Source organism: Lytechinus variegatus, chromosome 12, assembly GCF_018143015.1.
Source record: "Lytechinus variegatus isolate NC3 chromosome 12, Lvar_3.0, whole genome shotgun sequence".
Classification (NCBI taxonomy): domain Eukaryota; kingdom Metazoa; phylum Echinodermata; class Echinoidea; order Temnopleuroida; family Toxopneustidae; genus Lytechinus; species Lytechinus variegatus.
Genome location: NC_054751.1, coordinates 29953121 through 29978473, shown reverse-complemented (window position 1 = coordinate 29978473; position 25353 = coordinate 29953121). Strand labels below are relative to the sequence as shown.

The 25353-nt window shown below is 36.0% G+C and overlaps 1 protein-coding gene and 1 long non-coding RNA gene across 2 annotated transcripts; one reads left to right on the top strand and one right to left on the bottom strand.

Moving 5' to 3' along the window:
* Window positions 1–4936: 4936 nt before the first annotated feature.
* On the top strand, window positions 4937–12460 carry LOC121425460. The gene is made up of 4 exons (XM_041621520.1): window positions 4937–5044; window positions 6475–6630; window positions 10953–11150; window positions 11980–12460. Exons 2-4 carry the CDS (start codon window positions 6516–6518, stop codon window positions 12150–12152), a joined length of 486 nt encoding a protein of 161 aa, XP_041477454.1. The 5' UTR covers window positions 4937–5044; window positions 6475–6515; the 3' UTR covers window positions 12153–12460.
* Window positions 12461–20580: 8120 nt separating this feature from the next.
* LOC121425725 lies at window positions 20581–22302 on the bottom strand. The gene is made up of 2 exons (XR_005971528.1): window positions 22261–22302; window positions 20581–20748 (listed from the first exon to the last, which is right to left on the bottom strand). It is a non-coding gene; the product is annotated as an uncharacterized LOC121425725 (long non-coding RNA).
* Window positions 22303–25353: the final 3051 nt, after the last annotated feature.

The window sequence follows — 25353 nt, the reverse complement described above, 5'->3', positions numbered from 1 at the left end:
CCATTTAAGAGGATTAAATGACACTTTATATATCCAGTTCTGAAATTAATTTGCACACAATATTTTAGCTCGCACATCAAGCTTTCATTATTTTGTTTGATTTACACAAATTGTTATATCAAAATTTTGATTTGTGAGATACCTATCCTGTTTGGAAATTCTTTCCAAAATTTGTCAAAATGCTTCTCTATTATGTCAGTATATTAAAGAATTAAGCTCGTGCTTCGCGCTCGCATTTAATTGTTTGAGACACACAGCTTGTTTATTTAAATAAAATCGCGCTTAGACTGTCCAGTTTTCAGGTTGGAACATCAAAAATTTTGAGCTCGCGCTTCGCACTCTCATTATTTAATTGGTGATACTTGTACCTCTTCATTATCACAAAAAACAGTCCAAATTGAGTCCCTTTTCACGTTACTACAATAAAATTTCGGCTCGCGCTTCATGCTCGCATTGGTTAGTTGGATACTTATCTTTGTTTATGATTATAAAAACTGCTCAGAATCTGCAGTTCTATGGACATAAAATATCAAAGAATTTTAGCTCGCCCTTCGCGCTCGCATTATTATTAAGACCACATGAGATACCTTATCTTGTTTATAACAATAAAAACTAACATATACTTAAGACTTCAGAACTTAGTTAGGACTACCCCCTGAACCCCCTCCCCCCAGAAAAAAAATCAGATTATAGCGGCCAATCGAGAAAAATGTTGATGAAAATATTTTTCGGCCCCCCCTATTGGCGAAAGCTGGATCCGCCCCTTTCGTTGATACCTTAATCACAGAAAATGGTCAAGAAGTAAAAAAGTTATGATCCCTCGAAACAATGCTTGTATTTCCATAATTTCATTAAATAAACGTATTTTCACCGGTTTCCCACAGAAGCTATCTCACGGTAACAAAAGACTTAATGCATGGCTGATCGTCAACAAAACGGAATGTCGAGTGAGTTTGAACGCTAGCCTGTAAAAAATCTTCCTTTTATGAAATTATTGAAATTCAAGCCTTATTTCAAAAAACCAGAACTTTGTTATTTCTGGACCATTTTCTGTAACTCATGCGTGAATGAGGAATTATCTAAGTAATACCAGATGAAAGAGGAGATTCTAAGCTTTAAAATGGTAGGTCATTTGCCTATTGTATTTGTGATTAAGTTATGATAAATCTCGGTTTCGTTTTTTTTTGTGGGACGCACTGTACAATAGATGCGAGCGCAAAGCGCGAGCGGAAACAAAATTGAGATCTCATACCTATAAACGGGACGTTCTATTCATGTTTTGTAAATCAAGAAAGTGATGGGTAATTTGATATATTCTTATATCAATAATGTGAGCACAATGCGCGAGCAGAAATTTTTTCATATTCTGATTTGAAACTCCGCACTGAATGTTATATGGTTTAAACAGATAAAGAAAAATCAGTCGAACATAAGAATAAAGATTTGATCAAAATCCGACAAGGAAATCAAAGTTATTGCATTTTAAAGATTAGCATCATTCCGGTGAAACAGTTTTTAGCATGTCTTCATTAATATGCAATGAGCAAACTGATGATGTCATATCCCCACGTGTTCTTTTGTATGTCATTATATAGAATTAGGTTTATTCAATATTTTCCCTTCAAGAACCAAACACAGTTGAATTGACAACTGATTTACTCAATTAGATATTCTTTGCTGCAACTTATTTCATTATAAGGGAGACATATCATTCACACTGGTTTGATTCCATGTAATAACACAAGAAACAGGATAGTGGGAATGTAACATCTTCAACCCACATGGGCGGAAATCCCAGAGGGGATAGGGGGACACAATATCAAATGCCCCCCTCCTATTTTTGGTCTTTCATTATGGAAAAAAATACATCACTTCACAATCGAAATAATACATGTATTTTTTACTAAATGACCTTATATTTTGGGTGGAAACCTTTTTTTTACGGGGGGCGGGGCTTGTCAAATTTTGTTAGGGTTAAATTGACCTAACATTTAGGGTGATAACCTTTTTTTTTTGCTTGTCAAATTTTCCGGGCCCTGGTCTCCCCTACCTTTGGGGACTGATTTCCGCCTATGTCAACTCACCTATGAAATATTCATGATGACATGCATATCAAAAAATATTGCTGAAATTTACAATTAAGTAACTGAACTATTTGTTATCAGATTTTCACAAAAATTTATCCATTTTGATAAAATGTATTTGATTAAATATTTTCAGCCCGGAGTACCCCCCCCAAAAAAAAAACAAGCTGCGTATCTGAATAAACATGCGTGCGCGTGTTTAGAGATAGACCTAGCATCTGGGCATTCTAAATATATTTTTTATTATAAAAATCAACAATGCGAGCGCGAAGCGCGAGCAGAAAATATTTGATATTCCGATCTGAAAAAGGATGAATTTAAACACTATTTTAAGTACTGTGTCGGAAAATTCTGAAGGGGGGGTCTACAAAACATCGTTCATTTTCATTACATTTCTTTCATTTATCATACCTACCACTAGCTTTCCAGGAGGTGCTGCCTATGGAAAATAACACATGCAGCACCCCCAAGTTTTGCGCCACCGCTTTCCAGGGCCATGGGGTAGGGCGAAAAAGACTGTGAAATTTGATTCCAATTGTCTGACTAATTGTTTATAAATACAAAACACGGGTGGTCCGGCGCGCGCACACTTGATTCGACATAAAACCTGGAAGTTTGAAGTTCAGCCACACCCATGTGTCCCTCCCTGCTATCGAGTAGTGTGTAAACTATGGTTATACGTATCGTGCGCGACCACGTCTGTATCAGAGTGCCGAGCTTGATTGAGTCGCGTTATAGGAGAGAAGTTATTGGAATATGTGAAAGACTATGTAAATGATTTGCGGATTTTGGATGTGATAATTATGTACATCATAACATATTTAAAAAATACAGGGGGAACCTGATTTTGTGGGGGTGCTGTCTATGGAAAATAATACACGCAGCACCCCCAGGAAAATTTCTGGGGGTGCTTCAGGGCCAGCACCCCCGCTTCCCAGGTCCCTGCCAATCTTCGCTAAACTCAAAGGATTTATTTATCAGAAACAAGACAAATTTTACTCTTAATTATCGTACGTAGTAGCTTCTTTTTCCGTAATTGCAAGAAAAATCCACAAGGGTAAGAGAAAATGAAGGGGAAATGGAATTGAGAGCAATCGTGAAATTTACATTCGAACGGCTGTACAAAGGAGGATAACTCTTTTCTCCAAACTATTATACCTTTGCCATCTGTCAATTCGGTTCTGCCAACTTTCCTTTATTATGATTGGCTAGCTGAGAAGAAGAGGCGATTATGGCGCAACAATGGGGGCAGGGGCAACTAGCTGCCCCATTTGATTTTTTTTTAAATAGTTAAGGGTCAAGTCCACCACAGAAAAAAGTTGATTCAATAAATAGAGAAAAATCAAACGTAAATAACGCTGAAACCTTCATCAGTATGGGATGTAAAATAAGAAAGATACGACAATTTAAAGTTTTGCTTATTTTTCGCAAAAAAGATTTCTATGCTCAAGTCAGTGAAATGCAAATGAGAGAGTCGATGATGTCACTCGATCACCATTTCTTTTGTTTTTTATTGTTTGAATTACAATATTTCAATTTTTACAATTTGACAGTTATGATCATGCTTGAACCACAAAATATTGAAATGATGGAATTCCACGTGTTCAGGGAGGAATGAAACTTTGTTTCACATGACAATGATGAGAAAACAAAAATATTTTATATTTCATATAGTAAAATACAAAAACATAGTGAGTGGGTGATGTCATCGGTACCCTCATTGCACACCGAACCGTATGTGCATATACCGCTGTTTTTGTGAAATTAAGCAAAACTTCAAAATGCCATAACTTTTTTATTTTACATCCGATTTTGATGAAATTTTTAGTGTTATGCTCGTTTGAATTTTCTCTTTCTTTTCAAATCAGCCTTCTGTTGGGGTGCAATTGTCCTTTAAAAGAGAAGAAAGGATGGGAAGGAAGACGAAATGAGAATTTCGACAAATGGAAGTCTTGGTCTTTTCAACTCAATGCCCTTGAAATTGCCCGCTTATCCTAGGGGCCCGGCTCCTGTATCTGACTTATTAGGAAAAGCAGACTCACTTTCCTTTTTTAAAACCATTCATCATGTTCATGAAACGCATATCCCAGATAATAGTGTCCCATAACTGATTGGGTCAGTTGTTATGAGAGAACAAGTGCCTTGCAATTTCCTTGCATTATGTAAAACAAGGAATAAATAAAGATACATACTCTCTACTGAAGAACACAACGTCATTGACGAAGGGCGTTCATATTATTAACATGTACGTGTATGTCTGCATGCATTGTACATACATTTGCCGATATTCCTTTACAATCGTATTCAAATCGAATCAATAAATGTGCCCCCAAATCGCCACAAGCCTGGCTTGATGTATTTACCGCCTGACCTCACTTTAAATGATTCACGCAAGAAACAATGCATGGTATATTTGACTTGAACTAAAAAAATAACATAGAGCATTTGCATTTGTATCAAAAACAACAAATGATAACAATACTAGGAAAAGCTTGTGACGTCGACTAGCCCTGTTGTTGATTTTCGATTTTGTACCACCAAACGATCGTACCGCCTACCATACAAGCGTACAATCTTTATAATGGGGGAAACTCGCGCATGGTACAAGCCTTGAACTTGAAAATTATATTTCCCAAACACTCCGCGTGTATGCTGATGAAACCACTGAATTTATTATTGATAAACACTCGGATGAATGAACACAATACTAGTGTGTACACCTGACTGGTTCGGCTGATCGAAAGCGCAATATATACATCGGGTTGAATTGAATTCAATTGCATTCTAACGAGATCTGCCTCTGAGAATCTCAGCGTAAACAGACTAAACCGGGCCCAATACATCCAATATTGTCATTGTGTGAAAAGGTTGAGGCGTAAAAATAAATACCATCGTTGGACATTCCCGTTGCCGGGCCGGTTGGCATTGTGTAGAAGCTGTACAGTACTTTTCAATTAAAGGTAAGTGCATATTTATATCTACAAAGTTACTCGCGAGCTGCTGTCATTTTGAAACTAAAGGCGCACCATATAATCTTTCTTTAGGCCTTCGATCAGAACTCGAAATGAGAACCTGAAAATTCAGATTGGGATCATGCACGTGAGATCGAGTCTGAGTATGGGTCCCGTTTCATTAAGACATGGTATAATTCAGTTTCTCTATCAAATTTTTCTCTCAGCCAATCAAATTGAGTGATCGGAATGTATTGTTATTACAACATGCTTTATGGAACACACAGGCAGTCTGTGCTAGTCCCCTGGACCTCGGTGTAAAGGATCTAATCGAAGAGAGGAGGGGGAAAGTTCGCCGCGCGAGCACGTGGTTCGCGGCCTTGCAATGGGATTGGATGAAACTTTCACTGCCGACTATTAATATTACAGACATCCAGACAGACGTAAAGCTATACCTTGTCTACATTTTTTTTGAAAAGAAGATAATTCTATGATCGCGCAATTCAAAGAGATTGAGGCATGGTCCCTTGGCATATAGGCCTACATGTAGGCTACGTTACAGTCAAAGTCATGCAGACATTTTCTTTCACCAGCGATGTTATTGTTATTTTCAATGGCATTATACGGGATATATAAGGTACGTAGGCCTACGTATTAAACAAAGAATAGGCTTCATTTGGGGGTAAGTGGTATTACAAAGGCTAATGTATCAAGGGAACGAGAAATTTATCTGAAAAAACCTCCACTGACGGGCTCATGATTTAGCGGCCCACACCTACAATATAAATTTACCAGAACATGAATTAAGATATGGCATGCACGTTTCCGTGATTACTGTGACATGCATTACTCATCAATGAATCAACTAATTCACAGACAATATTTAGAGATTAAGGAATTGCTCTTTAATATATATATATATATAGCCTCTGTTTTTGGAAATATAAACTGCGATGTATGTCATTGATATAATATTAGTTCTCTATTTTTTATTACCTGTTTTTATATACACATTGGACTATCTTGTTCTGTTTTTCTCTGTAACTAACGTGAATGATGTATAATATAATGTTTTGAAATATTAACATATGTTTCTTATCATTGGCGGCGGAAGCCAACAACGGGGGAAGCAGGAAAAAAAGTTGACAAGCAAAAAAAAAAGCTATCAACTAAAAATTGGGTAGGGGTACACGTCCCCCAGCCTGCCGCCTGTGTTTCTTATTAATTATGTTTTGTTGTAAGAACATGTTTCTATTTTATTTTTACAAAATGTGTTGCCGCCGTTGTTTTTGCACAATATAGGACCTACCTAAATGCGTGGATAATAAACCACACTTTGCTGAACAGAATAGGCATATTCGTAATTGTGTTGTGTTTTCAACAAAAAGAAGAGTCTCTTTAGATTTAACTCGTATATATAATTCACACGCTTCTCACAGGAAATAATCAACCGACGCTGAACCAATCATTTTCCGTAGCCATGGCAACGAAACTCATCTCATCTACTCTCGTCCTTCTCTGCCTCGCTGCCACGTTACATCACGCTGCTGGATGCTCGTGTGTCAAAAATCCAGAATTCTGCGATTCAGACTTTGGTAATTATTATTGATTCTGGGGCATATCACGATAGTTTTTATTCATCCCCGCACAGTAAAAAAAAATTATGCAACGCTGTTTACTATATGAACCTTACAGTAATTGTTTAAACAGTTTAAAAAAGTGTTTAAATCTTAAGCAACAAAGTTTAATTTTCAATAAGTTAAACAGTCATGATTGTTTAAACGGTTAAACAAATACTGTAAATATAGTAAACAGTGTTGTATAAAATCTTAAACTGCGTTTTTACTATGCGTGATTGCACTTTCAAAGTACCCATTCCCCCCCAAAAAAAAATAATATTAATGATAATGAGATAGATCAGTCTTGCTTATAAATCATCTTAAAGGTCAAGTCCACCCCAGGAAAATAAAGACTTCAATAAATAGAGAAAAATCAAACTAGCACAGTGCTGAAAATTTCATCAAAATCGGATGTAAAATTAAAGTTATATGACATTTTAAAGTTTCGCTTATTTTTCATAAAAGAGTGATATGCACAGCTAGGTGAGTCAGTCGATGATGTTGTCCATCACTCACTATTTCTTTTTTTTATTATTATTATTTGAATTATACAATATTTCATTTTTTATAGATTTAACATTAAGGACCCGCTTGACTGAACCATTTTGTATTTAACAATGTTAATTTCACATGTTCAGGGAGGAATTAATCGTTGTATCACTTGACAATGAGGAGAAAATTAGAATATTTCACATTTCATACAATAAAACCCCAACCCAAAAGAAATAGTGAGTGGATGACGTCATATTCTCCTCATTTGCATACCAGTCAGGATGTGCATATAACTGTTTTGTGAAATTAAGCGAAACTTTGAAATGTCATAACTTTCTTATTTTACATTGGATTTTGATGAAATTTTCAGTGTTATGCTTGTTGGTTTTTGTCTCACCTGCATAGCAGAGTGAGACTATAGGCGCCGCTTTTCCGACGGCGGTGGCGGCGGCGGCGTCAACATCAAATCTTAACCTGAGGTTAAGTTTTTGAAATGACATCGTAACTTAGAAAGTATATGGACCTAGTTCATGAAACTTGGCCATAAGGTTAATCAAGTATTACTGAACATCCTATTAGAGTTTCATGTCACATGACCAAGGTCAAAGGTCATTTAGTGTCAATGAACTTAGACCATGTTGGAGGAATCAACATTGAAATCTTAACCTGAGGTTAAGTTTTTGAAATGTCATCATAACTTAGAAAATATATGGACCTAGTTCATGAAACTTGGACATAAGGTTAATCAAGTATCACTGAACATCCTGCATGAGTTTCACGTCACATGACCAAGGTCAAAGGTCATTTAGGGTCAATGAACTTTGGCCGAATTGGGGATATCTGTTGAATTCCCATCATAACTTTGAAAGTTTATGGATCTGATTCATGAAACTTGGACATAATAGTAACCAAGCATCACTGAACATTTTGTGCAAGTTTCAGGTCTCATGATTAAGGTCAAAGGTCATTTAGGGTCAATGAACTTTGGCCGAATTGTGGGTATCTGTTGAATTACCATCATAACTTTGAAAGTTTATTGATCTAGTTCATTAAACTTGGACATTAAAGTAATCAAGTATCACTGAACATCCTGTGCGCGTTTTAGGTCACATGACCAAGGTCAAAGGTCAATGAACTTTGGCCGAATTGGGTTATCTGTTGAATTACCATCATAACTTTGAAAGTTTATGGATCTGATTCATGAAACTTGTACATAAGAGTAATCAAGTATCACTGAACATCCTGTGCGAGTTTCAGGTCACATGATCAAGGTCAAAGGTCATGTAAGGTCAATGAACTTTGGCCATGTTGGGTTTTTTGTTGAATAACCATCATATCTCTGTAAGTTTATTGGTCTAGTTCATAAAAAGTGGACATAAGAGTAACCATGTATCACTAAACATCTTGTGCGAGTTAGAGTAGTTTTCAAAGTCAGCACTGCTGCTATATTGAACTGCGTGATGCAGGTGAGACGGCCAGAGGCATTCCACTTGTTTTCTTTTTATTCGAATCAACGTTTTGTTGGGGTGGACTTGTCCTTTGATTATCTGAATTATCTGAACAGTCAATTTTAATAATAAGACCAACATCACTGCATTTCACTATTTTTTTTATTGAAAAAATATTCAAAATCGTTATCACCCCCTCTAACTAGAAAGACATTTGCACACAAAAAATAGAATTTTATCCAGGACCTTAATACTGGAACGGTATCCACCAAATAAAATTAACGTACACAAGTTTTAAAAAGCATTTAAAACTTTCAATAATGAGAATTCGCAAGTATCATGGAAGGCATTCTTGAATTATTCAAGAATGCCTTCCATGATACTTGCGAATTCTCAATTTGGCACGATGCTTTGACTCTCGATCTTTTTTTTTCTATTTCCCTTTTAGATGAACACGATACTCGTTTTCCTTTGTTTTACCACTTTTTCTTCCTTTCTTTTTTTTTTTACCCATGCTCTTCGTTATATTTGTTAATTTTTACTTTTAATTGCCCATGGTTAAAAGCACAGTTTATTTCCAGAGGGTCTTATTACCAATACAATCTTTGCTTTTAATAAGTCCCTCATTTCCGTTTTCATACGTTAAAGGGGTGGTCCAGGCTGAACATATTTATAGCTTAATACACAGAGTAGAACTCACTGAGCAAAGAAGTTTGAAGATTTCATCAAATTCGGATAACAAATAATAAAGTTATTTAAGTTTAAAGTTTAGCAATAATTTGTGAAAACAGTCGTCATGAATATTCATTAGGCGAGCTGATGATGTCACATCTCCACTTTCCGTTTTCTTATGTTATTACATAAAATCATATTTTTTCCATATTTCATACTTGTGTGAATAAAATGTCTCCCTTATAATGAAATAAGTTGCAGCAATAAATATCTAAAGCACTGAATCAGTTGTCAATCAATTTTTTTTCTAGTTCTTGGAGGAAAAAAATTGAATAAACCTAATTTCATATAATAAAATACAAAAGAAAAAGTGGAGACGTGACATCATCAGCCCACCTAATGAATATTCATGACGACTGTTTTTACAAAATATTACTAAACTTTAAAATTCATTAACTTTGCTATTTGTTGTCCATTTTTGATGAAATTTTCGGCATTTTGCTCAGTGAATTCTACTCTATTTATTAAGCTATAAATACTTTCAGCCTGGACCACCCCTTTAACTATGACCTGTAATTTTGAATTGTTTAATGATCTATATGTGATTTGAAACTACGACTTATTTATTTACCCATCACTTTTGTATATTATTTGTCAAGTATCTATCATGACTTTATTCTGCTTTGTATATTATGTATGTACATGTACGTTTGTTGTTATGTTTACACAGCAAAAACTGTGGTGTTAAACGGTGTACATAGAGGACCACACCAGTTATTTTACACCGGTGTTAAATTGGTGGTGTTAGTTTTACACCTAGGTTTTATTACAACACCTTTGGTTGTTACATGTACACTCTTTGGTGTTATGTTCAATCTCTGGGGTGTAATTTTAACACCTCAAGGTGTGGTCCCCTATTAACACCAATTGGTGTCAGTTTTAAGTTTTTACAGTGTATTATCTGAAAATGAAAATGAGAATTGAATTGAATATGCCAATCATGGGGGGGGGAGGGGTTAGGAATTAGTGAGCGATATTGGTGATGTCCCCCCGTTTTTTCATCGACATTTTTTCTTCAAAAATCCACCCGCGGTGTGCATCAGATAGTTCAAGTTTTATTTTTATTTTTATGAAAAAGGTATATTTTTGTAATCGGTAAATTCGATTTGCACCTTGATTTATAATTTTGTGATATGCAAACGACTATGATTATAGTATTTTTATTATTGTGTTGTTTTTTTAATATTATTTTTTTCGTTCATATCTTTGATTTGACACGACTGATCGAGCTGCAGAAATTAGGGAGTTTCCGATTTGACGCGAAGTATACGTAGTACTCGTCAGCTCGTCAACCAAAAGTCACTCGACGTCTCACGGCCATGATGATGACGTATGTTAGGGCATGCCTAATTTATCTTACATACCCCTTTGGATGGGTTTTTCATGAAGCTGTTCGTAAGATAAGAACGACTGGTGAACCTTTCTTTTGGTAAATGGTATACACCATAGGCGATGGTTTAGCGCATAAGAAAGGGTCACCAGTCGTTCTTAAAGTCGCTCTTAACTTACGAACAGCTTTATGAAACACCCACCTGTTCTGTTTGATATCAAATACATACACAAAATGAAATGAATGTAGGCATGCAATATCTTGAAAACGTATTCACCTTTTCATCCGTGCCACAGCCATCAGAGGAACCATTTTGGATGTCCAGGGCAACTACACCGCCCAAGAGGATCTGATTTACAGTGTCATGGTCGACGAAGTCTACAGAAACTCTTCAGAGGGCATCTTGGTCACCGAGTCTCTGGAGATCGAGACTGGCGGCCACACCTGTGGGGTTGGTCTCCTGGATATAGGCACCAACTACCTGATTTCAGGATGTAAGTATCCGACATAGCACCAAGAAATGCCCATTGCTTACTGAGTGAGTGTGTAAAAAAAAACTCTACTACATGCACCTCCAAAATAACCAAATCATGGTCATGAATGCAACAATATTAAATTATTCCTTCAAGGGTATTTTATTTTCTTCGAAATAATTTGATATTATTTTGATTATGCTTTGATAATAATTCTTTGCATTTTTAGATTGAAAATGAAAATGAGAAAATTATATATGCCCTTATCAAATTTGATACAGTTTTCTGTTATGAGTAATTTATACATTCAATCCATATAGGGAGCGTACGTTATTTCATGACAGAACTTGTCAGATGCTTTATCCGACAAGTCACGTTTTGTCCGAAAGTTACCATGGTAAGAGTGCTTCTCATCCAATCGAAATTTATTTACTTTTTTTTAATATTCAGATCAGACAACTTGTCAGACGAAATGTCGGTGATGAAACGCTCCTTAGGGGCGCGTTTCATAAAGAGTTGCAACAGTTGTAACTTTGCCATTTTTGCAACTACCACGGTAACCTTGATTTTGATTGGCTGCTGAGCCGTGTTGCCAGGGTAGTTGCCATAATTGCAAAGTGAAACAGTTGCAACTCTTTATGAAACGAGCCCCCAGATCTATATCCCCCAGCCCTTCCATGCATCGATCACCTCCTATGTGACGTCACTATTATTTTTGTTGCCGCTGTGATTTTTGGCTTTTTCATCTTGCACTTGGTCGTTCATTAATCGTTTACCATTTTACCAATCGCTCAGTCAGTTCCATTACTGACGATGTTACCAATATATATATATTTTTTTATTTATATAGTATATAACGACAATTCCGATAAGTACTCGATGGACAGTTGTAATTCTGTCATCATTGTTTACAACGATGCGGACGACGTCAGTGACTTGGATCTCCCGTGTTCGGCATCATTGACCACCATAACTTTGTACATTCTCGTCATCGGTGTCCTTCTCCACTTCATCCTTCAGTGATTGGTGATCGGAAGGCAGGGAGTAGCGGTGTGTGACTTTTATCTTTAAAAATTTAAGAAAAAAATAAAATTATTTGGTTGTTGGGTATATCCAGAGGAGGTGTCGGACAGGGATTATGATAATGTAAGAAAAATGAAAAGAGTATAAGTGGAAAGCAGAAAAGGACGAGAACAAAGAGAGAGAAAGGGGTGGAGAGGGAGGAATGATGGGAGAGGGAGGGAGGAATGATAAAGAGAGAGATGTGTTATGGGACTACATACCCCTTTTGAGAAAGACAATTCAACCTTTAGGTCATATCTTGCCCACGGCCATCCCAAAAAAATGCAACGTACGGCCATTCCTCTGACTATTAACCCGATCTTATAGGGTATAATTCATTCATTCGTTTATTTCTATTTTCAACAATTACAGTTTCTTCTTTTGAACATGTTGACATATATAAGTAACAAAACATATTTCAAATATTCCTCTACAAAAAAAATTATATTCAAGATTATTACAAATCAGGTTGGAAATGGAGGACTGCTAAAAAGCGGAGCTTGAAGAGTGCAGCCTCCTAATAAATATTCTTGCAGTTGTTTAGCATATAAAAAATAAAATAACAACTTGAGCATGACCAGCTGAATTAAAAGGAAAAATGGGAAACAAAAATAGAAAAGGAAATAAGAAAAAAAAGAGATTAAAGGTCCCCAGAATCCAGCCCCAGCACTCACAGACGGACCTCACCGATCAACAGGGAAACGAAAGAGATGTAAAAGTGTACGTGACATGATAAACATGTTTGATTAAAAAAATACAAGAGTTTGAGTGATGAAGAGTTAAATTCAATGGTTATCTTGAAGAAATTTTTTGAACTTATATTTGAAAGAATTAAGGCTTGGAGATTCTTTGATGTTACTATTAATAGTTCCCCAGAGTCTAGGGCCTTCAAAAATGATAGGCCATTATCATTATTTTAGCTTGGCTTTCCTCTCCCCCCTCCCTTCCCTAACTTCCTCGATAATGCTAATTATTGTCGAGAGCTAAATGTTACTGTCAGCCCTTGTCCCTCAAAATATGTACATATAAACTATTGTGGGCCGTCGGTCTCTTGGGCTTTTATTATTTTGTCCAGCATAAATTTGTATGTTTCTGTCGGTGTGTGTGGATGTGTCGTGTGTGCGGACTTAAAAAAAATATTGTATACATGCATGTATGTAATATCCCACATGCCTGAGCAAGTAGTCATATTTCTTGGACATTGAGACTGCGCAGATTGCCTCTGCTCGCACAAACTCTGTACAGATCAATAATTTTATCATGCCACCCGCTTCTATGATTATATAAATATTTCCATCAAACAGTACTCTGATTTTATATGTCATCTATGATTGTCACAATATGATCATTATTGTATCGGTTTACTGAAATAGTATAAAGAAGCTATTTGTGTTTTTAATGATATACCTTTTTCAAATACTTAGAAAATGTTTAATGTATTTACGACATTATCGGTACGATATTGTCATATTTTAAGTCGACAGTGATATAGTTAGTATTTTCTAATGATAGTGATGACGTAGGTTGTAAAATGAGATGTTGATTACCATGATTACTGCCCGCCATCGTCGCACATAAATCACTTTCCTCCATTTCCAGTCTCCTTGTTTAAGAATTCTTATTCTTTGTAAAAGTTCTTAATGAATCATATTGATGTTTGCAGATGTAAAGTTTTATTAATTTCGCATTTTTTGTGAAGCAGTTAATATTTCCCTTAAAACATTTGTATATATATTTTTGATAGGAAAACTGCAGTTGGTCTATCGTGTTTATATGCTGTATGAAGACATTTCGAGGATGTTTGCAAAATGGGATTGAATTCACCTTTGTAAAATATTACATAAAATGTATTTGATTGGCATATCGTGTTTTAGGTCAAGGTTCCAGCCTTCTGTCTTTCTGCTGTGTTGGTTGCCAAACGCTAAAATGAATTTTATTTTGTTTTGTAGTAATCTTCAGATTTGTTGAATTTTATGCAAATCAAGTGCTAAGCCTATTAGCCTATAATGTTTGTCTGTTCAGTGTTTTTATTACTGTGACATGGAATAATGCTGCCATTTAAATTTTCATTAAAAATGAACATATTTCAAAAAGAGAGAAAATGTCATTGTTGCAATTTATACTTAAGCGTGGAATTCGCGGGGGAATTCGATGACTGAAGACAAATAGTGTCATATCGTGAGGGCAATGTTGTACTATTTTGAGGGTGGAGGGGGGGGGGGTCATGGGCTACAAATCAAAATGTGCCATCTTTTCTTTGCCTTAATTATATTAATGATTGAGTAATTATCCATTGGCAAAAGTGACATTACGTTTTGATTGTTAACGTGGCAGACGAATAACAGTTCTATTTGATTAATGTGAATTGTTTGGTGTCAATTGGCTACTAGTGGCATGAGATGAAGAGGGGCTGCTGAGGGGGACAAACGAGGAAGAGAGAGAGGGGAGACGGAGAGTAGGGGGATACTTAATAGGAGAGTCGAATACACTTATTTATTATGAAAATACAATTTCAAACATGAAAATTTATAGCTCACCAAGCCTTTTCACCCTTGCTCGCCCCCTCTCCATCTCCTTAAGAATGTTTAATAGGCCTCTGTCCTATTCAATGTCATGTTATTGTTGTATAGGGTAGAGTGCTCCAAATTATGTACGTTCCACGCATTTTATATGCATGTATAGCTTCTCCCTCAAGTAAGGCATTGGTAATTTTGATACGGCCCGTTGCCTGAGATAGCAGTTTTAATAAATACACACGCGTCATACAGGCAGGACCTTTGCTTTGCGCGGGAGGAAAAAAATGCTATATAGTAAACACGTATTCCGGGTATGACTTTAGTCCCAAACCATTGCATTTTTGCATTCTAATTCCATGGAAGCGAAATATCACCAGGATCGACCAACAATGGAAATACGGTGGTCTTAATATTGTTGCATGAGGATTTCCGGAATCTAATCAGTGAAGCCAAACTGTAAGTAAAAATTGTTATGATTTTGTAGAATGAATTGCGTTTACTTGCTATCAATAAAGAGTCATGAAAAGGCAAATGACATGTAATCAATAGTATAGGGAGTTTTAGCACAGCGACGTAAGGAGGATTCGAGGGGCCCGTTGCAGAAAGAGTTGCGTTTAAACGCAAGTCAAAAAATCAAGCGCAAGTCCCAAATGCGCACTGTTGATTGGTTGAAAATCAAGTTACGCATGATTTTTAGAGTTGCGATTGATTGCAACTCTTTCTGCAACGGGCCCCAGAACAGAGAAAATATATTGTCAAATACGTACCCTTCATGACAAAGAAAACCGGGAGACCAGGGGCCGATTGCACGAAAGGGTCTTTGCAAGAATCGTCTTTCGTGTCGCCCATTTATTATGATGCGCCATGTGAAACGCATTTTAAATAAATTACCTGCAAACACTTTTTCATTAATCCGTTATAGTAAATGAACAAAATCTCTGTGTATAAAATGATGTGATACATCATGAAATCGTATACAAGTTGATTTAAATGGTAGCTAACAAATTCTATATGTTTATCATACATTTCAGAAATATCCCGCATACAGCGCATCATAAAAGATGGGCGACACGAAAGACGGTCCTTGGAAAGACCCTTTCGTGCAATCAGCCCCGGCCAACTAAGAAGTCTTCCTCAAAAAGTGGTGAATTAAAACAGAAGTTTAGTCCATGACTGGACAAATGACGTCATCTCCGAAACTTTTGACGAAACTGCTGTTCCACTTCACAATGCATTCTTCGACAAAGACCTCCCAGCTGGTTTTGTTGTTGTGATTAGCCAGTTCGTAGTTCCTTTCTGCGCATGATCAAAATATTCTACGCATGATCAGAGGAAGGTCATTTGTACTAAAGTTACATGGTTAGTCCAGTCAATATAGGGTTTGACCCACCACTAATTGCAACACTTGATATTCCACTGCAGTGCTTTCCAGGAAGGTCCCCTGAACAACATATTAAAAGTCCCAAAAAATCCAAGGTGTGGAAATTTATGAAATTTGCATATTATGCAAATTAGCCATAAAAACCCTTATGGAACAAACACAGTGTTACCACAGTGTGTAACACAGTGTGTAACACAGTGTTACCACAGTGTGTAACACAGTGTGTACCACAGTGTGTACCACAGTGTGTAACACAGTGTGTACCACAGTGTGTTCACAGCGTGTACCACATGTGTTTAATATATTATTTTGGGACGTGTGGTAACACTGTGTTTACAACACTGTGTAACACAGTGTTGCCACACAGTCGCCACATAGTCCGAAACACATATAAAACACACTGTGTACCACACGTTTATAACCACATAGTCCTTTACACTGTGGCATTCACCACATAGTCCACCACACTATGACATACACCACATAGTACACCACACTATGACATCAACCACATAGTCCACCACACTATGACATATGCCACAGAGTCCACCACACTATGACATATACCACAGAGTCCACCACACTATGACATGCACCACATAGTCCACCACACTATGACATACACCACATAGTCCACCACACTATGACATATACCACATAGTCCACCACACTATGACATATACCACATAGTCCACCACACTATGGCATATACCACAGAGTCCACCACACTATGACATATACCACAGAGTCCACCACACTATGACATGCACCACATAGTCCACCACACTATGACATATACCACAGAGTCCACCACACTATGACATATACCACAGAGTCCACCACACTATGACATATACCACAGAGTCCACCACACTATGACATATACCACAGAGTCCACCACACTATGACATATACCACAGAGTCCACCCCACTATGACATATACCACAGAGTCCACCACACTATGACATACACCACATACTCCCCCACACTATGACATACACCACATAGTCCCCCACACTATGGTGCTCATCTTACTGTGATGTCTACCACACAGTCCACCACACGGACATTGACTACACAATCCACCAAACTGTGGTATGCATGTGCCACTAGCTCATTTACCACATGCAGTCCACTACATACCCATGCAGCACATACCATGTAGACCACTGCAACACAGGCCAACTGGAACGAAGCACAGTGTCCCGCAATCTTGACCACAAAAGTATACCATCATTGCCAATTAGTGCTGATCTCAATAGGAGTGGAAGCTAATAATAGTGTCACCAATTCAAATCAAATTTTAGAATATATCTTTCATCATTTTGCATAGTAATGCATACCCAGTTGTAAAAAAAGAAAAAAAAAATCAACACTAAAAATTTCCATCCTCCTGATCACAACATAATTGATTTGAGAATTTGTCTGTTGTCACTGGCTGTAGGTACTTGGGTGGTTGTATCATGGTAGACATTGTGCTTTGGTCCCAATCTGAAGAGTAGGGAGAGCAATCCACAAGACACGAGAAAATATAATTAGAAATAAAAAATGAAAAAATTCATTTCGTTCAGTTTAATAAACAGTAATAAAATAAAAGCAACATGAAAATAACTGGGTCATAAATACCAGCACAGTGAATACAAACATGAATTTTTCTCCTCGATTTTCACAAGTAAACATACGTTGTGGAATGAAATTGTTTGGGAAAACAAGCCTGGTATGAAATATTTCTTAAATGTAAACATATTAACGGGGTACTCCAGGCTGACATAATACAATTTTAACAAATAAAGTAAAATGAGACAAACAAAATACTGAAAAATTTCACAAAAATCTGACAAGGATGACAAAGTCATTACATTTTTAACTTTTGCATTACTAGGGCAAAACAGTGCTATGCATGTCTTCATGAATATGCAATGAGCAAGCTGATGATCCCCACGTAATCTTTTGTATTTTATTTCAAAAAATTATATTTAGTCAAATTTTGTCACCAAATATAATTACAAAAATTGGATTGACAACTGATTTAGTTTGTAAGAAAATCATTGTGCCAACTTATTTTGTTACAAGGGAGACATGTCGTGTACACATGTAGGAAAATATGAAATGATCATGATTTTATTAAATAAAATAAGAAAAAGGAAGGTGGGGACATGACATCATTAGTCAACCTATTGCACATTCATGATGACTTGCATATGACTATTTTCACAAAATATTGCTAAGCTTGAAATTCTATAACTTCACTATTTGCTGTCAGATTTTCAGCGTTTTGCTCGGTGGATTTTACTATATTTATTTTGATATGTACCCCTTTAAGGTATCTAACATTTATGAGTCTATATTCTGACAAATTTATCTTTGAGGTTGTTCTTTCATTCAAATGCAAGTATCTTCATTCGAAACAAGATTTGCAAGGTTACAAGTGATGAAAACACCGAACTAAAATAACCTGTTTTACCTTAAAAGAAAAGGTTACTTGAAAAAAACAAAACAAGTGGAACGCCTCTGACAGTCTCGCCTACGTCACGCAATTCAATATAGCAACAATGCTGACTTTGAATAAAAACAGTGATACTTGATTACCCTAATGTTCAAGTTTACTTTCAAAGTTATGAAGACATTTCTAAAATTACTCCCAACATAGTCAAAGTTAAATGACATTTGACCTTAATCATTTGACTAAAAACTAGTGCAAGGCTATCAATGATACTTGATTACCCTTATATCCAAGTTTCATGAACCAGATCCATAATCTTTCAAAGTTATGACATTTAAAAAAATATCTCGAGCATGGTCACAGTTCATTGACCCTAAGTGACCTTTGACCTTAATCATGTGACCTAAAACTCATGCAAGATGATAAGTGAAACTTAAAGCTTGTGTATAGTTTTGGTAAATCCACCAAAATGCACCTATCACTATTCCAATTCATTGCTAGCTAATATGAATGGATATGCCTTATAACAGTTATGATGTGGAGGATATGAAATGAAAATGTGTTTTACAGGATAAATTTTGCAATTTTACATGGAAATTTAACTTGATCGGGTCACCCGATCAAATTAAAATATCTGTGCGTTTTTGTCTTTCAATTAAATCCTATTCCAAATCATGGAATGGGCTTAAACTTTCAAGATATGTTCTTTGTCTGTAACTTTTGGATATCTAATCACTAAATTTATAAAATAAGCGCTTGAATGCCCATTTTTTAAATTTAAAACAAGCATCGCCGAGAGAGGGCGCTATATATCCAAGATTTGAATATTTGAAATTTTCTCAGAGAAGTGCAGTTGGAAAAATATCTAACGGTCTCTACGCTTCAGTAAGACTGTCATATTAGATGATATTCGATTATCAATCACATTATTGACCCTTTACCAAAGCTATACACAGGCTTTAAATACTCATGTCCAATTTTCCTAAACTAGGTTGATAAAATTCCAAAGTTAAGATGACATCTCAAAAACTTTGGTTAAAGATTTCAATTTTGATAACCAAACATGGTCAAATTTTATTGACCATAAATGATCATTGGCCTTGACAATGTGACCGGAAACTCATTGTCAGTGGTACTTGAATACCCTTATGTTCAAGTTCATGAAATAGGATCATGATGATGACAGTTAAAAAAATTAACAGTTCAGGTTTCAGTGCTGTGACCTTTGACTTTGATCATGTGACCTGACAGGCTGACACTAATGTAAGATTATCAGCAATTTAACTTTTGTACAAGTTTCATAAAATAGGCCCTTATATTTTTAAAGTTATGACATAAAAAAAACTTAGACCCTAAATGAACTTGATCATTCAACCTGGACACTCATGCAAGATGATCAGTGATACTTCGTTACACTTATGTCCAAGTTTCATGAACTAGGTCCATATACTTCCTAACTCCTAAGTTATGACATTTCAAAAACTTAACCTTGGTTAAGATTTCAATGTTGACGACGACGCCGCCGTAGTCGGAAAAGCAACGCCTATACATGTAGTAAAGCAAATCCCTACCATCACAGAGAGTTGTGAAATTTCGAAACAGGAACAAGTAACCAACATTTATTTTTCAAAAATAAGAACACTTTGCATATATTTTGCCTTTTCACACCTATATACAAATATCAGAAAAATATGAACAAGAGCCAAAAAATGTCCACAAATCTCTTGCATGAAGTGCATACACTAGCGTCCATATAGCTGCATATAAGTATTCCTTTGTATTAGTTGGAACTTGGAAACAGTATCAAACGGAAGGCACATGGCAAGAAAATGATTTGTCATAGTATAAATATAAAAATATATCAATCTGAGTTTGATGAATATCACAAGGTGATAAAGCAGGAGTTGGAATGTCATGATAAATTTTGAAAGCACACACTATATAAACCTGAGTTGGCTGTATTAGCAGACATGTCATAATACATGAAAGACATTTTCGTGTAATATATACCCATGATCAGAATAAAATGGGTTTTTTAATGACTCGTATGAGGCAATATTAAGGCTTATTTCCAAACAAAAAAAAAGGTATCACACTTAAACCTGCTTTTCTGCACGTCTTCGAGATGCACGGACATCTTTCAGCTTCTGGCCCATGCGTGCACGTACTTGTCCCGTGGAAGTGCAGGGAAATTGTTGTCATGCTTGTTGTGTGTGCTGAATATAAGAAAATGAAAGGACACAAAAACTGGCTCAAAGTCTCAAACTTTTATCAAAGACTCTACATCATATATAAATATTAATTAAAGCCAAGTCAAGTTCCGTCTGTTTGTGACTGTTGGTTACTCAGCTGCAGTGGAGTATCTAAGAGTCACAAACAACAAAAAACCATGCATACCCATGAAACAGGATTATAATATTAGGGGCGGATAAGTTAAAGCAAGAAAATCAAGATTTCAGGCTCGGTAATCTTATTTCTATAGTCCTACTTGATTGAAAATATCTTATGAAATGACAAGGAAGTGACTTAAAGGAAATTAAGTTCTTAAACTGGTTGATTGTCTAAGCCTTTGACTCTGTGTATTTCTAATTTTTTTGGTCCGCCGCTCTGGAAGAAATTGTACCGGTGACAGGCAGCATCATTGTAAAATGTAAAATGACAAGACATTTGTGAAGATCAATCACTTACTTAAAACATTAAAATGTTTTCTATGGTTACGTAGATTCAAATCAAAGTCGGTGTCCTTTTCCTCCGTTTTATGTTAGTTTGTTTTTGTTTCCACATCAAAAACTTATTTTCACCGTAGATTACCATTTGGAGAGACTGTGCTATTCTAGTACATGTAGTTTCTCTTTCAGGGAGATTCACCCTAACCCTCCGCCTTGAAATTATTGACAAGCTTGGTAATATGAGAAATTACAGAGCATCTTCCTATTTACAGTAATTGTGATATTCTGAATTCATTTGTAGATTCACGCAGAGACAATCATTCTTGGCAAAATACACAAGAAAATGTAAAAGCTATCAAAGGGGAAGTTCACCCTGATGAATAATTGGTTGTAATAAGAAACAAAAAAAAATTGAGAAATATATCAGTGAAGGTTTGATGAATATCATTAAAGAACAGAGATTTTTTTAGAATATGATTTTATGACATCACAGACGATATGAATTGGCCAAAATGCAATTTTTTCAAAAATTGAAAGTGATTTTTTTATTTTTGCGGTGGATATATCCTCAGACACATCATTTCATAGCCCCTTCTACTAGAATTTACCATAACGCAAATCTGTGTGTGAGACACAGTGTTATTTGTGAATGTTGATATGCCAGGGCTAGCAATGGAAATTCATCCATTTAGAGTGCCAATATCCTACAATGATATACCAAGAGAGTCAGAAAAAAACTTTAACATTTAAAAAAATCACCAATTTAATGAAAAAGCATGTCCGGAAAACATAACTCTCATCTCATATAGATGTATGTCCTGAAAGAGCATCTACTCCATCATAATTTCAGATACAATTTTTATGTGGTATATGTTTAACCTTCAATAATTAAGAGGTATTCTTTGTTGTGATGTAAAATTCTATTTGCACCAAAAGCATGAATGCAATGCTCTGGAGAAGATACTCTTTCTGGACATATGAGAATTTTGTTTTCTGGTCATGATTTTTCATTTAATTGGCCACAGAATCTTGCCGTAAATAATAAACTTTTAAACTGACCTTTATGGTTCCGCTGGTCTTAAGTCTTTTTCTTCTTTAGAAGCTCTGCCATAGCAGATCTGTCAGCTTTCCCAACCTGCAACCAAAAATGGAAATAAAATATGAACAGATATGGAATATGTTTAGAATTTTTAAAATTAAAATTTAATGTAACCCCCCCTCCCCCGCTCAACATTTTTCAAGACCATCCAGCTACGATTTTTTGGGGTGACCGCGCCGCGCCACTCACATTTAAGTCTCGCATATCTTCTGAGTTCAAATTTGCGACACCTGGGTACGCGGTCATGTGCAAATCCAATGCAATTCTGTATCTAGACTAGGAATCCAGACAAAATTCATAAGTGTATCATTATTTTTAGTTTTTCTAATGAATTTTCTTTTATTGAAGTAGTACCACCAATACTTTCCAATTCCATCAATTTTTTTTTTCAAGTAGAAATTTAAGAGCAATTTTTTGAATCACCACTGGCAGCGATATCAAGTTATGTATAAGTCATTTTTTTTTTGGCAAATCACAGAATAAAGTCTGGCCTGCTTCAGGTAAACACTTATCACTTTGGACTAAATTTCCTGGCTAGTATGCTTCAAAATTTCCGGATCCATGCACGTCTTAAAAATTTAAGTTGAATGTAAAGTTTCAACGTACCCTCTTTCTCACATCTTTTTTTGAGGTTGAAGCCTCATCCTCCATGTCCTCATCTGTGGCATCAGACTCATCCATAGCCTCATCTACTCTGGTTGCGGTGTTTAGGAACTCCTTCTCTTTCTTTAGTACATCAGCTTTTTTTTCTGTAAGGGACAGGCACATTAAGGACAGACATAAATAATCAGAGTAATTTCAAAGAGCCATTTATGAAATGCATTGTAAAAATGGGGTTTTAGCATTATTAGAATTATTACTACAGAGTATAGACAAGTTATCAAATCAGAATTCAGACACCAGTTTTTAAGTTATAGACGTAAATAATTTTATCTGAATTCTGTACACACAAACTATTTTGAGTTGTAGACATATTTTTCAGTAGATCTAAATAAGATAATTATTATTTAAAAACTAGTAAGAATCTTTCACATCATTAAATTTGTCCCCAAATTTGTTAAATAGCCGATGTAATGCTAATCCAGTCTAGCCAGGAGGCTTCTAGAGAGTAAAAATCATTTACTAACGTAACTTACTCTCATACGAAGCCAGGGCTTCTATTGTATACATGTGCATGTAGGCAGCCAAAACCTGAAACTTTTGCCCCCGAGATTTCTACTTTCTCTCTAAAAGATCTAGCCCTAAATCATGTACCTGGGATACAACTTCATTTCCGACATTTCTATGCTATGGATTTTATTTTTAGACAAGAATTCATTAAAAAAATGAAAAATTGTCATGAAAAAAAAAGACTTGCCCGATGTTTACACCGCCATCTTGTTTTCTATTGTTCTTCACCCACGATACGGACGCTTGAGTCGCGTAACGTGGGTGAGAGTAGCCAGGCGGCTTCTAGAGAGTAAAAATCATTTACTAACGTAAGGTTACTCTCATACGAAGCCAGGTCTTCCTTCTCATAGACGCGTGCGTCGGGTAACGTTGGCGAAGAACAATAGGAAGTAAGATGGCGGCGTAAACATCGGGCAAGTCTCTTCCGTCTTCACAATATTTCTCTCATTTTTTTGATGAATTCTTGTTCAAAAATAACGAGAGCGTAGAAATGTCGGAAATGAAGTTTTTTCAATGTACATGATTTAGGCCTAGATCTTTTCTATTAAGGAAAGTAGAAATCTTGGGGGTGAAAGATTCAGGTGGTTTGGCTTCCGTCGTGTGGGTCAATGAGAAGGAAGACCTGGCTTCGGATGAGAGTAACCTTACGTTAGTAACTGATTTTTACTCTCTAGAACTAGAAGCCGCCTGGCTAGGTGAGAGTAAGGCCGTGTTTATGCTTCCACTTTTCAGGCCAGAATCAGCGTTTCCAAACGTGATTAGTCCAAAACACGGTTGCGTCCATGCTTACTTTCATTTAAACGCTGTTTCAAAACGCTGATCGTAAACTCACAAAAAGGTGCGTTTGTAAACGTTGTTTGACCAGAATCAGGCTTTCTGGGGAAGTATAAACAGAACCACGATCATAAACGTGTTTAAATGACGTCATTTGGTACATGCTTCCGGTGAGATGAAAATCCGCGGGCAAATACAGTCGTATTGCTCCTTGTTATCTCTACGTAAAAACAACAATCGGAAAAAAAAAACTTTTGAAAAAAGGCGCGCCCAATTTGACCTCGCTTTACGATGCGAAGCCAGCTGGAGATCATGATGCTCTGAAAAGTTAAGCATAAACAGCACTCCCAGAACCACGTTTACGATCGGCGTTTTGAATCGACGTTTGAAATCGCTGATTCTGTCCTCGCAATGGAAGCATAAACACACCATAAGATACGTTAGTCTTGAGGACGCAATGATGATGATTTTTTTTTATATGTCATATACTTCTTCATCATTGACGTCTTGACACTCTCTCCATAGTGTCTTAAGCGAAGGACCAAAACAAAGATGGATTTCCCTAGAAAATCCATCTTTTTAAACCAAAATCACAAGAATTCTATTCATTCTTACATCTTCCTACGCCTAATGCGTAGGAAGGTTTTAAATATTATTATAAAAAATATAAAAAAATGAAGATTTCTTACCTAACTGATGCCGCGTAGACCCCCCGTTCCACATGTAAACAATGGAAATACAATAGCGTCGACCCTTGAACCGCTTATGTATGACGTACTTCCGGAAAGCAATCCCGTCTTAACAATTTAGAGATGAAAATTCTTATTTAACAAATCATCAACTAACCCATTAAAATTTATATTTTCATTATAAATAATTCATATTAATATATATAAATTATTTATGATCACGAAATAAATTTTAAGATTTGTTGAATAAGAATTTTCATCTCTAATTTCTATCTCTAAAGTTTATATTTTTATATAATAATATTTAACACCTCCCTACGCATTAGGCGTAGGAAGGTGTAAGAATGAATAGAATTAATAGAATTCTTGTGATTTTGGTTTAAAAAGATGGATTTTCTAGGGAAATCCATCTTTGTTTTG

Excerpts from the sequence above, each read along its gene's own strand:
- LOC121425460 (XM_041621520.1), top strand. The coding sequence starts at position 6,516 with ATGGCAACGAAACTCATCTCATCTACTCTCGTCCTTCTCTGCCTCGCT. Across the intron at positions 6,631-10,952 it reads ATTCTGCGATTCAGACTTTG|CCATCAGAGGAACCATTTTG; the intron begins GTAATTATTATT and ends TCCGTGCCACAG. Across the intron at positions 11,151-11,979 it reads CAACTACCTGATTTCAGGAT|TATATAACGACAATTCCGAT; the intron begins GTAAGTATCCGA and ends TTATTTATATAG.